The sequence below is a fragment of the Antrostomus carolinensis genome, unplaced genomic scaffold (assembly GCF_000700745.2).
Source record: "Antrostomus carolinensis isolate BGI_N321 unplaced genomic scaffold, ASM70074v2 scaffold13845, whole genome shotgun sequence".
In the NCBI taxonomy this organism is placed as follows: Eukaryota; Metazoa; Chordata; class Aves; order Caprimulgiformes; family Caprimulgidae; genus Antrostomus; species Antrostomus carolinensis.
The window spans coordinates 266265-284016 of NW_010315826.1; the positions used below are offsets into that span (position 1 = coordinate 266265).

General features: G+C 44.3%; 1 protein-coding gene across 1 annotated transcript in view; it reads left to right on the forward strand.

The window, feature by feature from the left end:
• Positions 1 to 17752, forward strand: part of PTPRF (protein tyrosine phosphatase receptor type F) — a 292186-nt gene that overhangs the window by 174691 nt on the left and 99743 nt on the right. Inside the window, exons 5-7 of the mRNA XM_029084975.1 lie at positions 9203 to 9391; positions 15221 to 15229; positions 16935 to 16952. Of these exons, the coding sequence (XP_028940808.1) occupies positions 9203 to 9391; positions 15221 to 15229; positions 16935 to 16952 (216 nt within the window). The remainder of the gene's footprint in view (positions 1 to 9202; positions 9392 to 15220; positions 15230 to 16934; positions 16953 to 17752) is intronic.

Here is a 17752-nt window from a genome sequence, read left to right on the forward strand (position 1 = left end):
GTTAGAAAGCGTGGGAGAGCTCTGCTGTCAGATGAACTCAGTTCTCGTGCATTTTTTCCTGCACTGACCTGCAACCAAACATACACGATCAAAAGTCAAGTGCTCCATTAATTTAACTACACGTTGTATTTAATGGCATATGGAAATGCATTATTGATTGCACATCTTAAAAATTAAAATCTCTATGCTAATAGCATATCACATTAGTGCAGGTGAAGTAGTATGGAAAATGCAGAGGATTAATGAAAGACTTGGAATACAAGTAGAGTTATTTCCATGCTTTTCTCTGAAAAGACTGAAGTTTTGAGTATGTTTTAGTGGGAGTGTGTTTATATATTCTGTCATGAGGAAACGTGCAGTGGCAATAGTTATGTTGTATTTCTCAGTGTAAAATATTAAAAAGAAACAATGGTTTGGAAACAGTTCTACAGGCACTTACATTCAACAGTTGGTACCAACAAATGGCACAGTCCTGCCTGAAAGCACAGCGTGGTCTTCTTTTACTGTTCCTTTACTGTGGAGTCTTAATAGCTGGCTGCAAAAGCTTTCTGAATTCATTGTGTTTAAAGAACTTTTGTGAGATTTTTCAGTTCATACTTCCAGCTGATGAGGTTTTTTTGTATGTAATAGTTGTTGAAAGAGTCCGGGCGTATTTATCAGCTGTTGGATATGACCCAGAAAACTCTATTTTTGCCTACTTGAAATTACACTGTAATTTTGAGGGAGGAATTTTTTTTATTATTTTTTTTTTCTCGACAAACAAGGGTTAGAAAAGGGACACTTGCTTAGGCTGGGAATCTTGAAGATACGATCTGTTTTACTTGTGTGTAAGCTCTTCCTCACCCACATTCTTGACATTTCTTGCTGTAGTTTCTGCTGTGCTATGCTCTGAACCCTTAAATGACTTTCAGTCCCATACAATCTAAGCCCTTCTTAGTACTTCATTAACATGAGTGACTAGTTTTTCTGGTCCCAAGAAAATGCTTGTTTTAATGAGTCTTTGGCTTTGAGTTGTCTATGGACATTGTTGTACATTCATGGCAGAATAGTGGGCTTGAATTTGGAGCAGGAGGTCTAGGCTGGTCCTCACCTCTGAAGGGGCTTTGCGTCACACTTCCCACCACTCTATGAAGCTGTGTCGTCAGGTTGGAGAGGCTCTGCCCTATGGCACAGAGGTTGTTTAACCTGAGCAGATAAGCTTTGCTATAATCTTCCTTCTCAATTGTTTTAGTTCTTTGAGATATATTGAGCTTCAGTCTTGGAAAAGCTTGAGTTTAGGACCAAGACTGCAAGTGTGATTGTCACTGCAAGGAAGCCAGAATGGAAAGCAAGAATAGGTAGCAGGGGTGACTGAAGGATGATGTGGTAGTAAGGATTTTGTAAATGTGGTCTCAAACTAATCTAATCTGATACGGATGTAAATAATTGTTTTCTACCAGGATGGTTTGAGATCTGCTAGCTGACAGCAGACTCCACAGCTAACGCATACTGAGCAGAAGTTGTTATTACTTAGGATGATCCCTAAACTAAGAACTGAAACAGCAGGCTGTAAGTGCAGACCTTTAATTTGCCCAAGTTTGTAACTGAATGCTTACTTCTGGTCTGCTCTGAGACAGCTTCAGCAGCTGTTAATCATCTTTGTGTTGACCTCTGTCAAGCACAGGTCACAAGTTGTTATCTGTGAAGGAGAGAGAGGAATTGCCCGTTCACCACTGAAGCTGTGGCTAGATCCAGTCATCTCAGCAGGTCTTGGAGTGTTTATGAAGACCCTGTATCGGAGGAGTGCAAGGCCATGGTCGTGGAAGCACGCTTTCTCCCCAGAGGGACCTTTCTGATGCCTTCCCTTGGGCTGTGCCTAGGGGACAGCCATGCTGGAGAGTGACAGCTGTTGCCTCTGTCAGTGCCCCTAGAGCTGTGGCTCTTTTCTGCATCCCAGCCTGACTCTAGACTGGATTAGCTACCCCGTGAGAAGCTTAGAGGTAGCAATGGCTGATGTGTGGCTGTCTGGTGCATCCTGGAGGGCTTTGGTAGTAGCATGCTGCAGAGCTTCTCAAAGGGAAGAAGGATGTATTTCCTAATGTAGGGCTGGCCCTGCATCTGTGGCACCACCTTTTGTCCTGGCCAGTTCCTTGGGGCAGGTCAAGAGGCATCATGAGGCCTGAAGGAAGGTTGTTTGGATAACAACAGCATCTCCAAGGACTGGGAGAAACAGTTTGTTTCATCCCATTGGGATGCCGTGCCCCCTCAGGCCTGGAGAACCAAGGCTGCGCCCCGAGTGAGAAGGAGCACTGGGTGCCAGTGCACAGCAGCTGGAGGGTGCTCAGTCCTGGGGAGGTGACACGTTGCTGCAGTGACCGTGCGTTCCTTTACCGCCGCGCATGTGGGTGCACGGCGAGCGGCAGCACTGGAACTTGGCAGGAGCACAGGCTGAATCCGCGTCGGAGCCAGCTGGGAGGCACTGCCACATCTTGCTCTTGGGATCTTTGCAAAGCTGTCCTGTTCCTCTCGAGATAAACAGGTGCTTGGGAATGGCCAGCTGCGCTACTGAGAAGTTATTGGTAGCTTGTAAATGGAGATAATTGCTGTCTAGCTGTGAAAGGACAAGGTTAGCAGTGCCCTTCTGGCACTTGAAGGGTAACACTGTCACCATCGGGTGTTTTATGGACTCATAACCTCTAGAATGAGCAGTTCCCATGAGTTCCCACACCGTGAGCCCCTGGGGTGGGAATCTGCTTGACAGTTTATCATCTCCTGCCATGTCTAGTCTCATACTTTCTTGAATTTTCCTTACAGTACTTTCTTTGTTTGAACTGACTCAGATTCTTTCTTTTGTGAACTGTTTTGCTGCTGCTGCTGTGATCTTTCTAAGAGATAGCAAATACTTTGTTTACTGTAAGCTCTTGTGCGGTAATTCATGTGGTTACACCATGACACAGAGAAGTCCTTCTGGAGCTCGTTTCCACACCCACCCATTCATCTGCGCCCTTCTCCCCATTTTCAGCAGGCGGCTTCAGCGTGTCACGTTGGCATGATGTCATACAAAACCAGTAGATTTGTCATTAAAAGCCTTGTCATCAATAGATGACTGTTTGTATTTTCTGCCTGCCTGAAACTGTTTTATACTTGCTAACCTAGTAATTAAGACTTTGCTGCCTTTGAAACAGGTTGGTTTCACTGCCCCACCTTTTCCTTAGGCAATTGCAGGGCTGTGCCAGTGTCGAGGGGGCATTCATTAGCCTGCGTGAGACTTGGCTCCGGCAGCGAGCGCGCACAAACGTGCTCCTCCTCCCGCCGCTCCCGACACTGGGCAACCTTTACAAATGTGGATAATATTTTTGGTGCACCTCTTAGGGGGCTTTTGTAAGAAGGATGCAGGAAGAGAGCATTGCCTCAAAATGGCTGATAAAATGCTCTTTGTGCAGCTTCAGTTGAACCTGAACAGAGCAGTGTCAGGGTTTTCTTATCATGTAAAATGATGCCGTTCCTCTGGGCTGCTGGATTGCTCAACTGCTTTTGATTGTCTTGCGGTAATTGAATAGCCATGCTGTGTAACCTGTGCTGAAGGAATTAGGGCTGTTTGTTCAGCAAACAGATGTCCTGGATTGTGGTGTGCTTACGATCTTACTGGCTTGTATCTTTCATTAGTTAATGTTGCCGACTACCCAGGCTATCGTCCTTGCGCTGATAATTTTGCATTTGCTAATGTGTTTCAGTGTCTCAAAGGGAGATTTGGAAGCCTGTAAAATTTGTAAAGTAATTCTGTTGATCCATCAAATATGAGCCTGCCGGAAGACAAGGGTTACCCCTGCTACATCCTGTGTTATATTGCGTCAAGCCACCGCTTCTTACCAGGATCGGTCCAGCCCTAGTGACTTGAGCTGGGTGAGATCCCAGCCTGCCTCACCAAATGGGTAGGGAACATGTGAAATAGCTTTTGATACGTGTATCCTGCTCCTGTGCAATGCCGACTGCAGTCACACGCATTTATCAGAATTTCCCTGCCCTCAATCCATTTCCTGCCTTGTCCCTAACACTGCACGCTCCTGAGTGGCTTCAGATAGGTGGCAGAACTGAAAACAAAGCAGCTTTGTGCTTTAATCATCCCTACCGAGCCTCTGAAATTGATGTTGGGCTGGAAGTTCCTCAGCTGATACAGGCTGACAGGAGCCAGTGGCCCCCACAAGCTGTTTGCAGCCCTGTGTGAGAGTAAGGCCCAATATCTCACTTGAAATTAGTTGAGAACATCCCTTCCAGTGGGCAGTAGTTTTGGTAGATTGTAAAAGATTTAACCTCACAGCTATAGCTGTAACGTATAGAAAAGCTACTTTTTGCCATTTCCAAATTATATTGAGTATAATTTTTTTTCTCTCCCTCAGCTGTCTGAACAATTTGACTCATGATACTAAGCAGGCCCAGCATTTATAGGAAGAGGAATATGACAAATAGCTCCCATAAATGGATTTACAGTTTGCACTATCATTTCTAAAGTACCATTTCCTACATTGACAGAGAGAAAATTCACAGTGGTAGGGGGAAGGTTTTACAGGTGCCAGGTCATGATATGACCCCCAAAACACAGTTGCATGGCTGCAAGACCAGTGAGTGCTGTACAGGGTTTGTGCTAGTAGGAACCTGATATCCAGCCCCTCCAACTTTTCTGTTCTGTGAGAGATTACAAGTTTGGAGCAAAATCCTGGGGGTAATCCTGCAGGATTCAGCCATCAACAGCTGTGCTCACCACAGACTCCTCTGCAGGCATTTTCTGTAAGCAGCTGTTATCCACATACTGTTCCATGCTGGGGCTGATCCGTGCTTCTTGTAAGACCTATATTGAAATTGCCTTTGTGTCCCCTATCATCACTTAATATTTGAAGTGATGCAAAAAATAAGGATGCCTGAAGGGGTATGTGTCTCACGGCAGCATCCTCAAGAAAGGTCGTTTACTGGGGAGCTGGTAAATGAGAGATGTAATTACAGTGGCTCTTAAGGAGGTCTCAGCTCTAGTTTGGGGCTGTGGGAAGGTTTCTTACCTCAGCTTTTCCCTTAAAAATGGGAAGTATGTGGCACAAAAGAGCTGTAAGAGAAGGGGGGTTAGATTTCTGTCACCTCGGAAAGGAGATTAGCAAAGGGAGCTGTCAAGTGAGCATGAGATATCCTCTGCACATGCTGTCATGCTAGATGCCAGAGGGACATTCCTGGCTCCTTGGTGACTGCTGCTAGCAAGACCTCAGCCTGGTCATGGATTTTCCAACTTTTTGTTTGTAACTGCAAAACCCACTAGATTTTTTCACTCTTGCTGTTTCCCTCTCCTTTCCTGCTTCCCTCTTCTCTTCCTGCTTCTTCTCTGTCATTCCTAAAAAAAACTGCTGTAGTCCATGGAGGAAATTAGTTTGCAATGCCCAAAAAAATCCTGCTGTGCCTAGATATTGATTGCTCTAACCTAATGCCTACTTGAAGCACACCCCTTCTGAAAGTATCTGAAACCCAGAAAGAAAAACTGGTTTAGTTAGTCTGTACTTGAAAGCAGATTCATAGCCTGTTTTAACGTGCATTAAGAGCTCACTAGCTATCCTCGAATAAAACCAAGTGCTGACAAACTCATTTTCTAGAATAAGGTTATCCACATATTGGCATGAATAGGAGGGTAGCTATTACTGATGAGCTCTGTGTGCGGACAAGTTAGTACAGCTAGCAAGGGCTGAGAGGAGCCGAGGCATGACTGAGCCTCATAATTAGACCTAGATTAGACTTTTGCCGGAGGGGGAGGCAAGGCAAGAACAGCTCTGAACTCCTATCGTTGCCTGTAGTGTTTGAACACAGAGACATCCCTCGCCGTCCTGCAATGCCAAGCCGGGCTGGAACGAAGCCCCATTATCTCTACAGGAACGTTGCTGACGGGGCAGGTGTGGGCTTGTGCCGGGCTGTGCTCTGTGGTATGACCAGCTCAGGTTTTCTCCACAGCCACTCTTCTGCAGGAGGGTTCAGGGGGGCTGCCAGAGACACACAGTACAGGGGAGACCTGGAGTAGTTGAGGTCCCCCATTTTGTGATGGTACAGGCGCCTGAGGCTCTTGGACCACCTCTGCAGTAGGTGCTTGTCTTCTCCTTGAGCTTGAGCCCTGGACACTGTGACCTTCACCCAGTGCAGGTCCCCTGGAGCTACACTAGAACTAAGAGCAGGTGAACCCCAGCCTGAAGGTGTCTGAGTTGTCGTCAGAGACCGACTGTCAGATGTCCCCTGGCATCTCCTCACGCAGTGATGCGACCTGGGACTGCAGCCTTCTGGAAGCGTGGTGCTGCTCTTAAATGCCCCTGTTACCTCTACGTTTGATCGACAAGGGATCAAACAAGCCCTTGCTGCCTGTGTGTTTCTGCAGACACAGGCACGCCAGCACTGCTTGCTTGAGTTTTGGTGGTGGTGTGGCCATAGCAGACAGGCAGGTTTCAGTCTCCAGGCATGCATGGGAACTGGGCTGTACCGGTACCAGCACAAGCCCAGGGAACCTTCTGTGGCTCTGACTACACAGGATGCACAGCTTCTCCACTGCTGTTATTTGCCACTATAGTTTTGGGACTTGTGTGCAGTTAAAAGGGAAAAAGACTTGTACTGCATGAGCCTTGCGTGCCTGCCTGTGCCTGTCTGCGTCCAGCTTGGCGCGGGATCTGGGGGCTGAGAATCATCATGTGGTGGTCACCTCTGCCCTCTGTCCAGGTGTTGAGTGCCCAGCATTCTCATCTGGGCTCTGTAACGACTTGGGCTCACAGAGGGTGCATGGTGTGGGAGCAGGGCTGTGCGTCTCTTTGGAGCCTGGAAAAGTCTTGATCTAAGATTCCTAGTGTGGCAGAGATAGCTTTGCTGCCGGCTCTTTGTAATCAGCATCTCTCTGTTGTACCCAGTGAAGTCAAGGCTAGATGATATAATTTCTGCTGGTCTGTGGCTCATCACAAACTGCTAATTTTGATTGAACAGTCATCTCCAGTGCAGCAGGGTGGTCGTGTACCTGTGGCTCAGGCACTGTGAAGGATTTTCTGATCTCTCTCGTTTCTGTGGGCAAAGGATCATTGCAGATGGGAAGAGATTTCTTGCACAAATGCTAGTTTCAGATTTGGTTTTAGCTATGAGCTAAGCCTCCACACAGACTTTGGACTAAGTTAACGAGGTGATACTTAGCTCAGTGCATTTTTTGTAAAATCTTAAACAAACCAGAACAGATTGTCAATGGTAATCATGATGATTAGATTAGATCACTTCAGGGTTTCAGCCTCCACAGAGTAAACATCTGCTTTCAATACCGTAAAAAGCAAGGTGCTGCACTTTAGGCAAACTTGGCCTCAATCGAAGGGAATGTCATTGTTTACCACTTTTCTTATGTATCTTCCTTTGCTTTTCAATCTATACCATGCAGTACTTCTGTGTGTACCTTCTTTTGTTTCTTTTCAGCCATGTAGGAGTATGCATTGTGGTTGCTCAGTATTGAGTGCTTCTGTTGCCTGTTATTGAATGCTAGCTCTGGTGTCATTCCAGTTAAGCTCTATATACCTTTTGTCTTTGAAAATCAATGGAGAGCAAATTAAAAAAGCTAGTTTTCATGGTACCTTTCGTTTAAAAAAAAAAAAAAAAAATCCATTTATGTTTGCTCATGATGAGAGGGGCTTCGAGGCAGGCTGGTCTAGGATACAGAATGTGGTTTGTGCTTCTAGTAAGCATCAGGAGCTGTTCTTTTTTTCCTTTAGAAAACCTTGGATGCTTCATAGTCATTCTCATCTAAACAGAAAAACGATATTCCAGGATATTGTTTTGTTTACAGCAGATGTTGCCATGTGCGACAGATTCTTGATTTGCAAACAGGTCAAGGGTCTTGGGAATTATCCTGAGATCTTAAGGAGAAATATGTAAGATCAGCCACTGCAGGCTGTGTTTGTGCTGCAGGTGTGGCAGTACAGGTAGAAGGAAGCACCTGAGGTGGCCTGTTGCTAGTACCTTCCTGTCAGGAGTGAGGGACACCATTCCAGATGTGTGGTGATAGCAGGAAAAATCAGATTGCAGCAAGTTCAGGCTCCTTTGGGACTTGGGAAGATGCTGAGGTCTTGTTTGTTTAACACCACAGTGAGCTGGGAGCCTTGCAGAATTGGATTTGTGAAAGAAGAAGGTTTGCTTAAGTTCCCTTAAAACAGGGGGAAAAAAGAAACCTACTGAAAATAATTGAGTTCCTGGTGCTTTAAAAGCTTCTTAATGTTCTTCAAGGGTTTTTTTTTCTGTGAAAGTATGTCCTTTTGATTGTGGTTCAGGCTTAGCAGAGTACAGTACATCTTGCCACAGAATGAGTAAATGAGCTCTGTTCAGCAGCTGCTATTGAATGACGATGTTGGAGCATGCCTTGGCTTATCAGTGAAGGCTGCCTAATGTATTCCACCCATCCTACCTGAGCCTGCTCTGCAGCAGCAAACCCCATTAACTATTTTCATACCTGCTGTATGAACAGTTTTAGCAGTTCTGGGGGTGCTTTGTTTCATTGTATTTCAGTAAGACATGCCAGAGCGTGCGCTGGCCATTTCTCACACACCTCTGTTGCTCTCTGAAGCCCAGAAAATGCACCAGGAGTTGGCCATGACACAGTCTGGCGAGGCAGCTCATGAGCAGAGCGTGGCTCATTAGCTTTACATTCATTAGTTTCTAAAAGCCTTCTGAATCAGATCTGGGGGCATGAGGAGGAGATTTACAGTCTATCCCTACCAGTGTGACAGAATGTTCCTAGTCAAAAAAAGAGAAAATAGGCCTCTCTGGACCATTCTAGGGGGTTTTATTGTTTAGCTGTTGTTTTTCAAGATGCCTCAAACTATTTGGCTTTGTGTTTGTCTGTTATCTTCAACTCAGTCCTACCACAAAAAGGCAAATACCTGCTTTTACTGAATTATTAACAATAGATGGAGTTTACGTATCAATGAAAATTATGGACGTTTCCCAAGGCAATTGATTTAAACAGAGTTAAATTTAGTGGAAGCTTCTATTGGTGTAATGAATGCTCATTATAGAGCCTAATGTGCTTTAAGGGCTTGAAAACCCTCTCAGTAGGGAAGTCAGGCTGCTGTTATCCAGCAGAGGCACAGATGCTGTACCATGGCACTGCTGTCACTACAGACCGTATCCCATTGCTACACCCGAGCATTTCTCTTTAACCTTGTGTGTTTTTTTCCTCTTGCAGAAGACCACCTCCCAGCTGGCTTCCCAACCATTGACATGGGCCCACAGCTGAAGGTGGTGGAAAAGGCTCGCACAGCCACAATGCTCTGTGCTGCCAGTGGTAACCCTGATCCTGAAATCTCCTGGTTCAAGGACTTCCTGCCTGTTGACACTGCAACGAGCAATGGGCGAATCAAGCAGCTCCGCTCGGGTAAGGTAGCAAAGCAAGTAAGCCTTCCCAACCTCCTCACTCTTCCTCCCTTTTCTCTTTACTTGCTGCTATGATTTTTTCCCCGAAATGCTGAAATACAATTCTAAACCCAAATGTCAATTTGATATGAGCTGGTTTCTTTTACAATATAAAAACAGTTTTTGGAGCTGATCCTCTCTGGCAGGATATCGTGACTTGTTAAAAGGAGGCATTAGAGCGGACATGCCTTTTGGAACGTCACCTGGATTCCTTCTTCGGTAGACCGTCTTGACGTTGCCCCAAATCCTTGGTAGGCTCAGATATTTCACTGCCAACTCAACAAGTCTGAGATATTTTTAATAGGTGCACAGTGCAAATCAGGACAATGAAATACTGGTTGAGATTTTACAATCAGTGGTCTCCTTACGTAGATGCGGCAAGACAGCGCTCTGCTTTCTGTTGAGATCTTTATCATTCTTACTGTCTGACACCACAAGCATAAAGAAAAATCCAAGAGGCAACAACTCTATGGATTTCAAAGGAAGATGGACACAGTTTTGAAATGTACCATTTCTTTTTGAATTTTTTTGTTTGATAAGCCAAATACTAGCTTTTGAAATACAGACAGATAGTTCTTGTGGGTGGCTAAGAATGCACTCATTTTAGCAAGGAACTGTTGTTTTTCTGCTGCACTGTTTGGTCTCCCAGGACTGTAAGGCCCATTAGAGAATTAAAGAAAATAAAATGTTGCTTTATTCACTGATGAAGTGCAGCTCCCCAGCGTGAACTGCAGTGACTATTTAACAATGCAGAGCAGCACTACGCAGTAGCTTTAATCTGGGGTAAAAAAGCCCACAGTACTCTACACAAAGTACAGAAGGGAACAGAGCTGGAACAACTTTGGTCTAGAAAGGTCTCACACTTAAATAAGAGGCAGACTGCCTTGCCTGGCCACAGTGTTATCTCTGGGCACTCAAAAACCATTTGTTATGAGTGGTGCTGTCAGGGCAACACTATCTTCTTCCGAGCAAGGTGAATGTCTTGACACATTTCCCCATAGCAGGAGCCCTCTGCATAAATCCAGTGATGCTTGGATGATAAGAGGTAGGCTTGTACTTGGGGGAGTGGGTAATGAGACATCACTCCCATCAAAAATAGAACCCAGCCTGACACTCCTGATCCCACCTTGATGTACCAGTGAGCGCTAATTATACTAATGCATTTATAGCTTATGAAATTTCCCAGTGACCTTTAGCTTATCTCCCCCACAACATGGTTTAATCTTGATCTGTTTGTGCTGAAAGAAAATATCACACTTGTTAATTATTCTGAGAAGCTTTAGGAAGCAGCAATAAGAAAGTGCACATGGATGTGTTTCACTTCATAGCTGACTAAATCGGCATCAGAAATTACCATAAATGAGCAGCAAAGCAGCTCCTGATGCACTTGCTGTATGTTCTCCAGCCTCCTTTTCGCAGGCACTTGGCTGCCTCTCTACCAGCTGCTTCACAAGTTCAGTGAGATAGAAAGTTTAAAAACAAACTAGTAAACTCTGTCACTGTGTCCAAGTTTTGCTTCCTATTTGCTGTTCTTGAGCAACATCTCAATTGAATATTTCACCTGGGATTCAAACTCTCGAGCTGGCTGCTTGCTGAAGACACAGTAATTACCAAGGGAGGTGTCAAGGGAACCTTTTAGAAATCAATGAGCAGCACACATCCTCAGACTCACAAAAGAAATTGATTAGCTCTCTAATGTAGTAAGGGAGGTTTCCACAGTTCAATGCAAGAGACTTCCAAATATGAATGAAGTTTTATTTTCAGGGACCTAGTGATACAGTGCCAAGATTCGCCAAAGCCCTCTGCTCCACCCTGGCACAAGCAGGGAGCAAGAAGTTTACCACTTCTCATGGGCCAGAGATTCAACCCCTGCTTGCATTTGGGGCTTTTTCCCGTGTTTGTAGTTGTTATAAAGTAGGGCCTGCACTTTGAAGTGTCTGAGTCCCACTTACCTGACTGCTTTCACCCTGTTTGAGCAATGTGATGGGTTGGGCAGTCTCTGCTCCATTCTGCAAGGTGCTAATTGAGCTCTCCAGCGCTGCACCATAGTGGGGCAGAGTTGTTTTTCAAATAAAAGAGTATTTAAATAGATACCTCATTATATGAGAGAGTATAATAGTTTGCAAAGTCTCTGCTCCATTAAGATCATATCTTTTAGCCAGCCTGCCATATCTGCATGAATGTCAGTTTATACTATCTCAATCTAAATATACGCTCATTTAATTTCATTTAATTAAAGCCCAATAAAAGCTAGACAGATGTAATATAGTTAAAATAGCTCCAGCGCTGTGTGATCCCAATATTGCATATAGAGAGTGTCTGACCTTCAACGAGTACATAATATATTATTATTCAGATGTACTAAATACAGGTCATAAAGGTCAAAGCAGCTTTGGAGTCTGACTTGGAGAGGGGGGTTGAGGGATGATTTCATTTCTTCAGGCTCCTAGTGTGGAAAAAATAGCTAGAGGTAAAGAAGCAGCATGTCTGGGAAAGGTGCTCTCTTCTGACACTCACAGTTATGTGGGCTGGCAGTGCTCTGGGGGCTTCAGGCAGGTCTTTGAACTTGCATGCAGTCAGATCATGTGCCCAAGGGGGCTTTGAACATTAATTTCTAGAGATCTGTTCATCTTCTGTCAAGGTACTAGAGAGTTTGTGGTTTAAGACAACCAAGCCGTCATCTTAGGCTCTTTTAACCCCAGAGGACTGGTGTCTTTGTCAGGAGCAAATAGACAGTTTATAAATTTGCCCTGTCTCCTACTGTCCCTCATTCACTAATTACATCTATATGTATGTATACACATTTTTCTCATTAAAACCTTCTGACAGTTAGCATACCTCTTTACATTTAGAGGGCTTTTTTTCCCCTTTCTCCCCAATACATAGATCTTTCCTCCTGAGTAATGCTTAATTCTTTTTTAAGTCCAACTCTTGGGTAGTTTTGCCAGGACATGTTGGGTTGATTGCTCTAGAGATGAGAACACAAATAAATACAGGTTTTCATCTCCGTTATCACAGATCAAGGCAAAAGCAAGGCCTCCGACTCATGTTGGTTGTAGCGAAGTTCTCCCTTGCTCATCTTGCTGATATTTCCACCTCTTGTGGAGAGGCAGCTTTTCTGCAACTGCAGTGACTCAGGACAACTCCCTGTTCTCCCCCAGGGTGAATAGCTTCAGTCATTGCCTCTCAGTCCTTGACACAGGATCTCAGGCCAGCTCTGGGCTGGGAAACTTCCCCAGCATGCTAAGTCATTTAAAACCTGTTTGGCTGAACTGATTTTAAAGCTGTCTGGACATTGCAGTATTACAGGTGATGTACATATGAGTTTTGGCAGCAAGGGTCAGTGCTACACCATGTTTTAAAATTAGTTGATAGCGTGGCAGAAACTCTCTCAATATAGATCAGATTGTACTGATGCTTCACAACTGTTCTGTAAAGATTCTTGGATCACGGGTTCCTGAAGACTTCAAAGCAACTCTGATGGCGTTTATATTCTCAAAGCTCTTGAATGCTTCCAGTGAGTTTCATAGTTGAAGAATTGCTCTTCACCTTGCTCTTCAGAAAACTTATGAACAAAATGTGAAATTAAAATAAATAACTATTCTGAATGTTAACATACAGATATCTTTGCCATGTAAGGGAACTCCAGAAATTCAAGGAGCCTTGTCATCTTTCATCTAGTAAAGAACTTGGTCTTATGACAAGTATCATTCTCTTTTAATCACCATCAATTAATGGAACCATGCCCTAGACACTAGTGTGGCTTTCAGGCAGTTTAACTGCAAGTAAAGTATCAGAGAGGGCTCTGCAAGTGACTTCAGTCACTCTCTGGAATAGTGTAGGTGCCTCTAACAAGGAAGCAGTGGGAGCTGGCTCACCAGATCATCTTGCTGCATTTGTGCTCTTGGAGTTACCAGCAAGCATTTTCATTTTAGTCTTGAACCTATAGGTAGAAGCACTACTTATTTGGAAGCAAGAGGAATACTCAACATACGCAGAACAAACTTGCAAAAAGAGGTGTTGCCTGTCCCAGTGAAATAGCAGTAACGGCCATGTCCTGCTTCACTGGTAATAGCCAGCAGTCAGCACCCAGCAGAAGACATTCAGCTCCTGGCAAGAAACAGCTTTTGAGTCCATACACCAGATGAGCATCGACTTGGGACAAGATGTGTAGGGACATCCCAAAAGAATGGAAATTGGGGAGTATTATCTAAAAGGATCAGGAAACCCACACAGGATGGATGCTGCCTCAGAAAGGACTGGCTGGACAAGGGTTGAAGCAGCATCACAGCTAGCTAGTTGATAGCTGAAGTCTTATGTCCTGGAAGGACCTATACTGTACATCTGGTTCTCGCCATGAGGCATGCACAGCAGTGATGGGATCCACACAGACTCCCTGTTGCAACTGTTGGCATAGTGCCAGTCTTTTTTGTAGTACTTTCACTTCTGAAAATAGTTTCCCCTAAAACTATGTTAGAAAATAGCCAAAAACGCTGTCGGAGTTCTCTGGGATTCAGTGTTGCACTGCCCTAGTGCCCAGTTACAGCCAGCAAGAGCCTGGGTTTCTCTGTTTGATGTTGCTTTGGAGTGATTTTTTTGTGGTTTAGGTTCCTACAAGGAAGTAGCGTGTTGATAAGTCTGAGGTGAGTCTGTCAGCAGAGTGAAGTCCCTTCTCCAGCAGAGCCTCTCCTCCACACTGGAAAATACTGATGCACATAATCCCATGGAGTTTTCCAGTGTTGTCATCCTATGTTTTGCCTTGCTTTAGGTGCCTGGCTGTGTGCTTCCCATGCACAGAGGATGTCAGGATTAGCATTCATTCCTGACTGAAGTGAATGTATGGGTTGTTATTCGGTGTCTGTTATGATGAAGAGGAAATAAGCTCTCCTTTCTTATGAGTGTTTCAGACCTTTCAAACACAAGGAATTGGGTTTGAAGTTTGATCTTGGGATCCCCATTGCATAAAGTAGCCTGGTGATCAGAGGGCATAAGTTGGCCTCTTAACCATTTGGGTGATGACACTTCCATCACTTGATGGGCTCTCTTTATGTTGGCACTCTGTGGCCTGGGTGCTGTGATTTGGTCCCTTTGAGGGACAGAAAGGATAACAGACAGAGTTGTGTTGTCATGTGATGTAAAGGTCAAAGGGAAACTTTTATTCCTTCTGGATGAGGAAATTTGAGGTCCAACAAAAAAGTCTTATGCACTTTCCATAATGGTGTCCTCTGAGTGAAGAGTGAATGTCTTAACTTAGCAGAGGTGAGAGAGACCCAGAACAAACACTGTGCTAAATACAGCAAGCCTCTGCTGCTCCCACAAGGGTTGGCTTACATTCAGAGGCCAGGAGAATTGGGATTTAACGCAGGGAAAAATGAGCTGGTCGCACTTAGGTTTTAGGGAATCTACTTCAAGTATGCAGTTCCTTCTAGAGCTCTATGTAGACAATTGTGTATTAGAGAAAGGTTTTATACTCTACAGGGAGTAGATTTAAAGATCTGCGGCAAATCTTTTCAGTTCTAGGGTAAAACTACAAACCCTGTTTCAGCCAGATGAGAGAGAAGGAAGTCCTGTTTTCTGTCCCTTGGGCTTGTGCTCAAAGTCATTGCACCGTTCTCGTGGGAAGTGACGCACTGTGGTGATGCCTTTCTTAACTCTGAGAATTGTGGACAAAGGCAGGGGGAGGGCGGTGACCAAGGGGGGACCAACCAGAACAAAAATATCACTTGGCAAACTTTCCAAACAGGCAAAGAGAAATAACCCTGTTTTCCATGGCTGTGCTATTCCATGTGAGTATCTCTGGGTATAACTGTTCTGCCAAGGGTAGCGGCAGTTACTAAGATAGATAAATAAGCAGCAAAGTTGTTATTGCAAGAGGGAGATTACTCACAACTTCAGTCACTGCAAGATCTTTCCTGATGCTTCAGTCATTTGTGGATAGAAAGCATCAGAAAATATAACCAGACATAAAGTTAAAATGGGGTAATGTCATCTTGGCAGAGGAAAATGCTAAAATGAATAGTTTGAATTGCTGCTCCTGCTTAGAGAAAGGCCTAAAGGAAGGGTAGTTAGGAAAGAAAAAGAATAAGTATAAATATTGTAATTACTTTTTAAGAGGCAAGTTAAACATGCTTAAAATATGCCTTCTTTGTATTTACAGAAATTCTTTTCTGTCTTTCTTTCCCATTGGGTGATCATTGTTGTGGATAATGGAATGAGCTGTAAATCTGAGATACACGACACTCTTGTATGCATACTGGTATTTATTAATCAATACACTGAACATGATTTGACACACTGTGTCCTGTTTAACCCTGTTTTTCTGTCTGTTTAAACTCCTCAGTTTTCTTTGGTAAGTGCTTGGTATCCAGATCCTACAAATCTGCATAAAACCAACACATACCATGAACTGCCTACAGATTCGATCTGCATGAATCTCTCCCTTATACTAACAGCCTTCATATGTGCAAAATAAGACCAAGGGGACAAAAGTGGGGATTAGAAAGGTTCCCTGCCAATTTGCCCAGCTGGAGCATCTCCCTTTCAATCATGCTTCATTATTGATTGTACACCAAACTCAAGACACTGACCGGTGGATCCTCCACTTGCTAATCACATTGACATCATAAAACAAATCTTTATAGATCATTGCAACAGGATAACTTAACCTCACTCCCAGAGAAGCCCTCCTTATAAGATACTCTTCACTATAGCATGTAAAATTATCTCCAGTGCCTTATAAAGAGGGTAGGGATTCCTTTCTCCAGCTAATGTCCAAATTAGGCAGGAACAGCAGAGGTCTGGCTTGCATGCCATTGTTATATTACCAGAAACTACTTCGTTTCAAAATATTTCTGTATGTAAAGTTAATGCTGCATGACACCAATTTCTTAGCCGGAGGGAACCTCGTACAAGGGTTATGCGAATGCAGAGAATGGCTCAAAACTGATTTGTTACACTTTCCTCTTAGTTTAATTTCTTTAAGCGAGCAGATTTTGTCCCACTGGTCATTCTAACCTCAAAGCAAAATTGCACCTAGTGCCCGCAACCATGCGCTTTCCACCCCTCCTGCCCAGCACACTCACGGTCACACAGCCCCAGGACACCCCCTCTTTGTTCTGTATGAGGAATGAAGGGGCACTGCACCATCTTCCCAGCGTGTCCTTCATCTCAACTGCTTGAACAGTGGTGTGGGTGAATGCAAGTGGAGAGGCCAGCCAGCAACGCCACCTTGGCAGCTTAGTTCAGCCCCCGTTCATGAGGGTGGTGGCTTTAATGGCAAGATGCAGGGCTGGATGCTGCACTCCTGGAAGTGATGAGCTTTACTAACCTCCCGAGAGTGTCACTCTGACTTTTATTGCACATCAGTTTCTTTTTGTTTATTCCTGTCGCGCTAATACAAATTCTAGCTTTAAAAAAATTTCTGCTTTTTAGTTATAATTTTCTTCCTTTCCTCTTTGTACTAATGCTTCTCTCTAATCTTATTTGCATTCAAATTACCTCACCAGGTGGTACACCGATCAGAGGTAAGAATGCCAAAATGTGCCTCCAGTTGTCACGTCACTTCATCTCCTGTCTGCCTTGTCCCTTCTCCTCCGGTGTTTCTCATCTCCAGCTTTTACTCTCAGCCCTAACTCTACCAGCGCTCTTGCTCATCTGCACTCTCCCACTAGTGTGTTTATTTTGGTTGGTTTTTAGCGTGATTTCTCGTAGACTCATCCATTGCGATTTTGCACTGTTGAAAGGGGGTTATTCAACGGAAAGTTTGCAAACTGGAAATGGTCCCTGGCCTCTGTTGACGTCTCCTGCAAGTCTCTGAACTTCCTGTGCAGTTGTAGCCTCTGAGGTTTTGTGTCTAGGGGGTTTTAGATAGATTGCTTTGGTGTAAGTATAAGGAGGTAACATTTTCACAAGAGAATAGTCAAATTCTTCCCTGCTGCTGCTGACAGGCATGAAACTCTAATCAGAAGGAGATAAATTCTTGAAATTTTGGGCAAATCTGGCTCTGGGATAAGGAACACCTTTGTTTGCGTTCCTCGTGTTTGCATTTCAAGTGTGCTAACTCTATAATGTGGCAGCAAAGTGGAAAACCAGTGCCCCAGGCCCCCCTTTCTGAGCCGGACATGCTGATGTTGCTTTGCAGCACAAAGATTTGTTTTAAATAGCTGAATCAGAAGCACATTTGGCTGCTTTAAGCCTTCATTAATTAAACCTACCCCTGGTCTGACAACCCAGTGTGCACAGTCCCTGGCTAGTTTTCACAGCCCGTATGCACCAGTAATGACTTTCCAATTGCAGCGTTGTCTTTTCTAGCCGAAACTGTCCC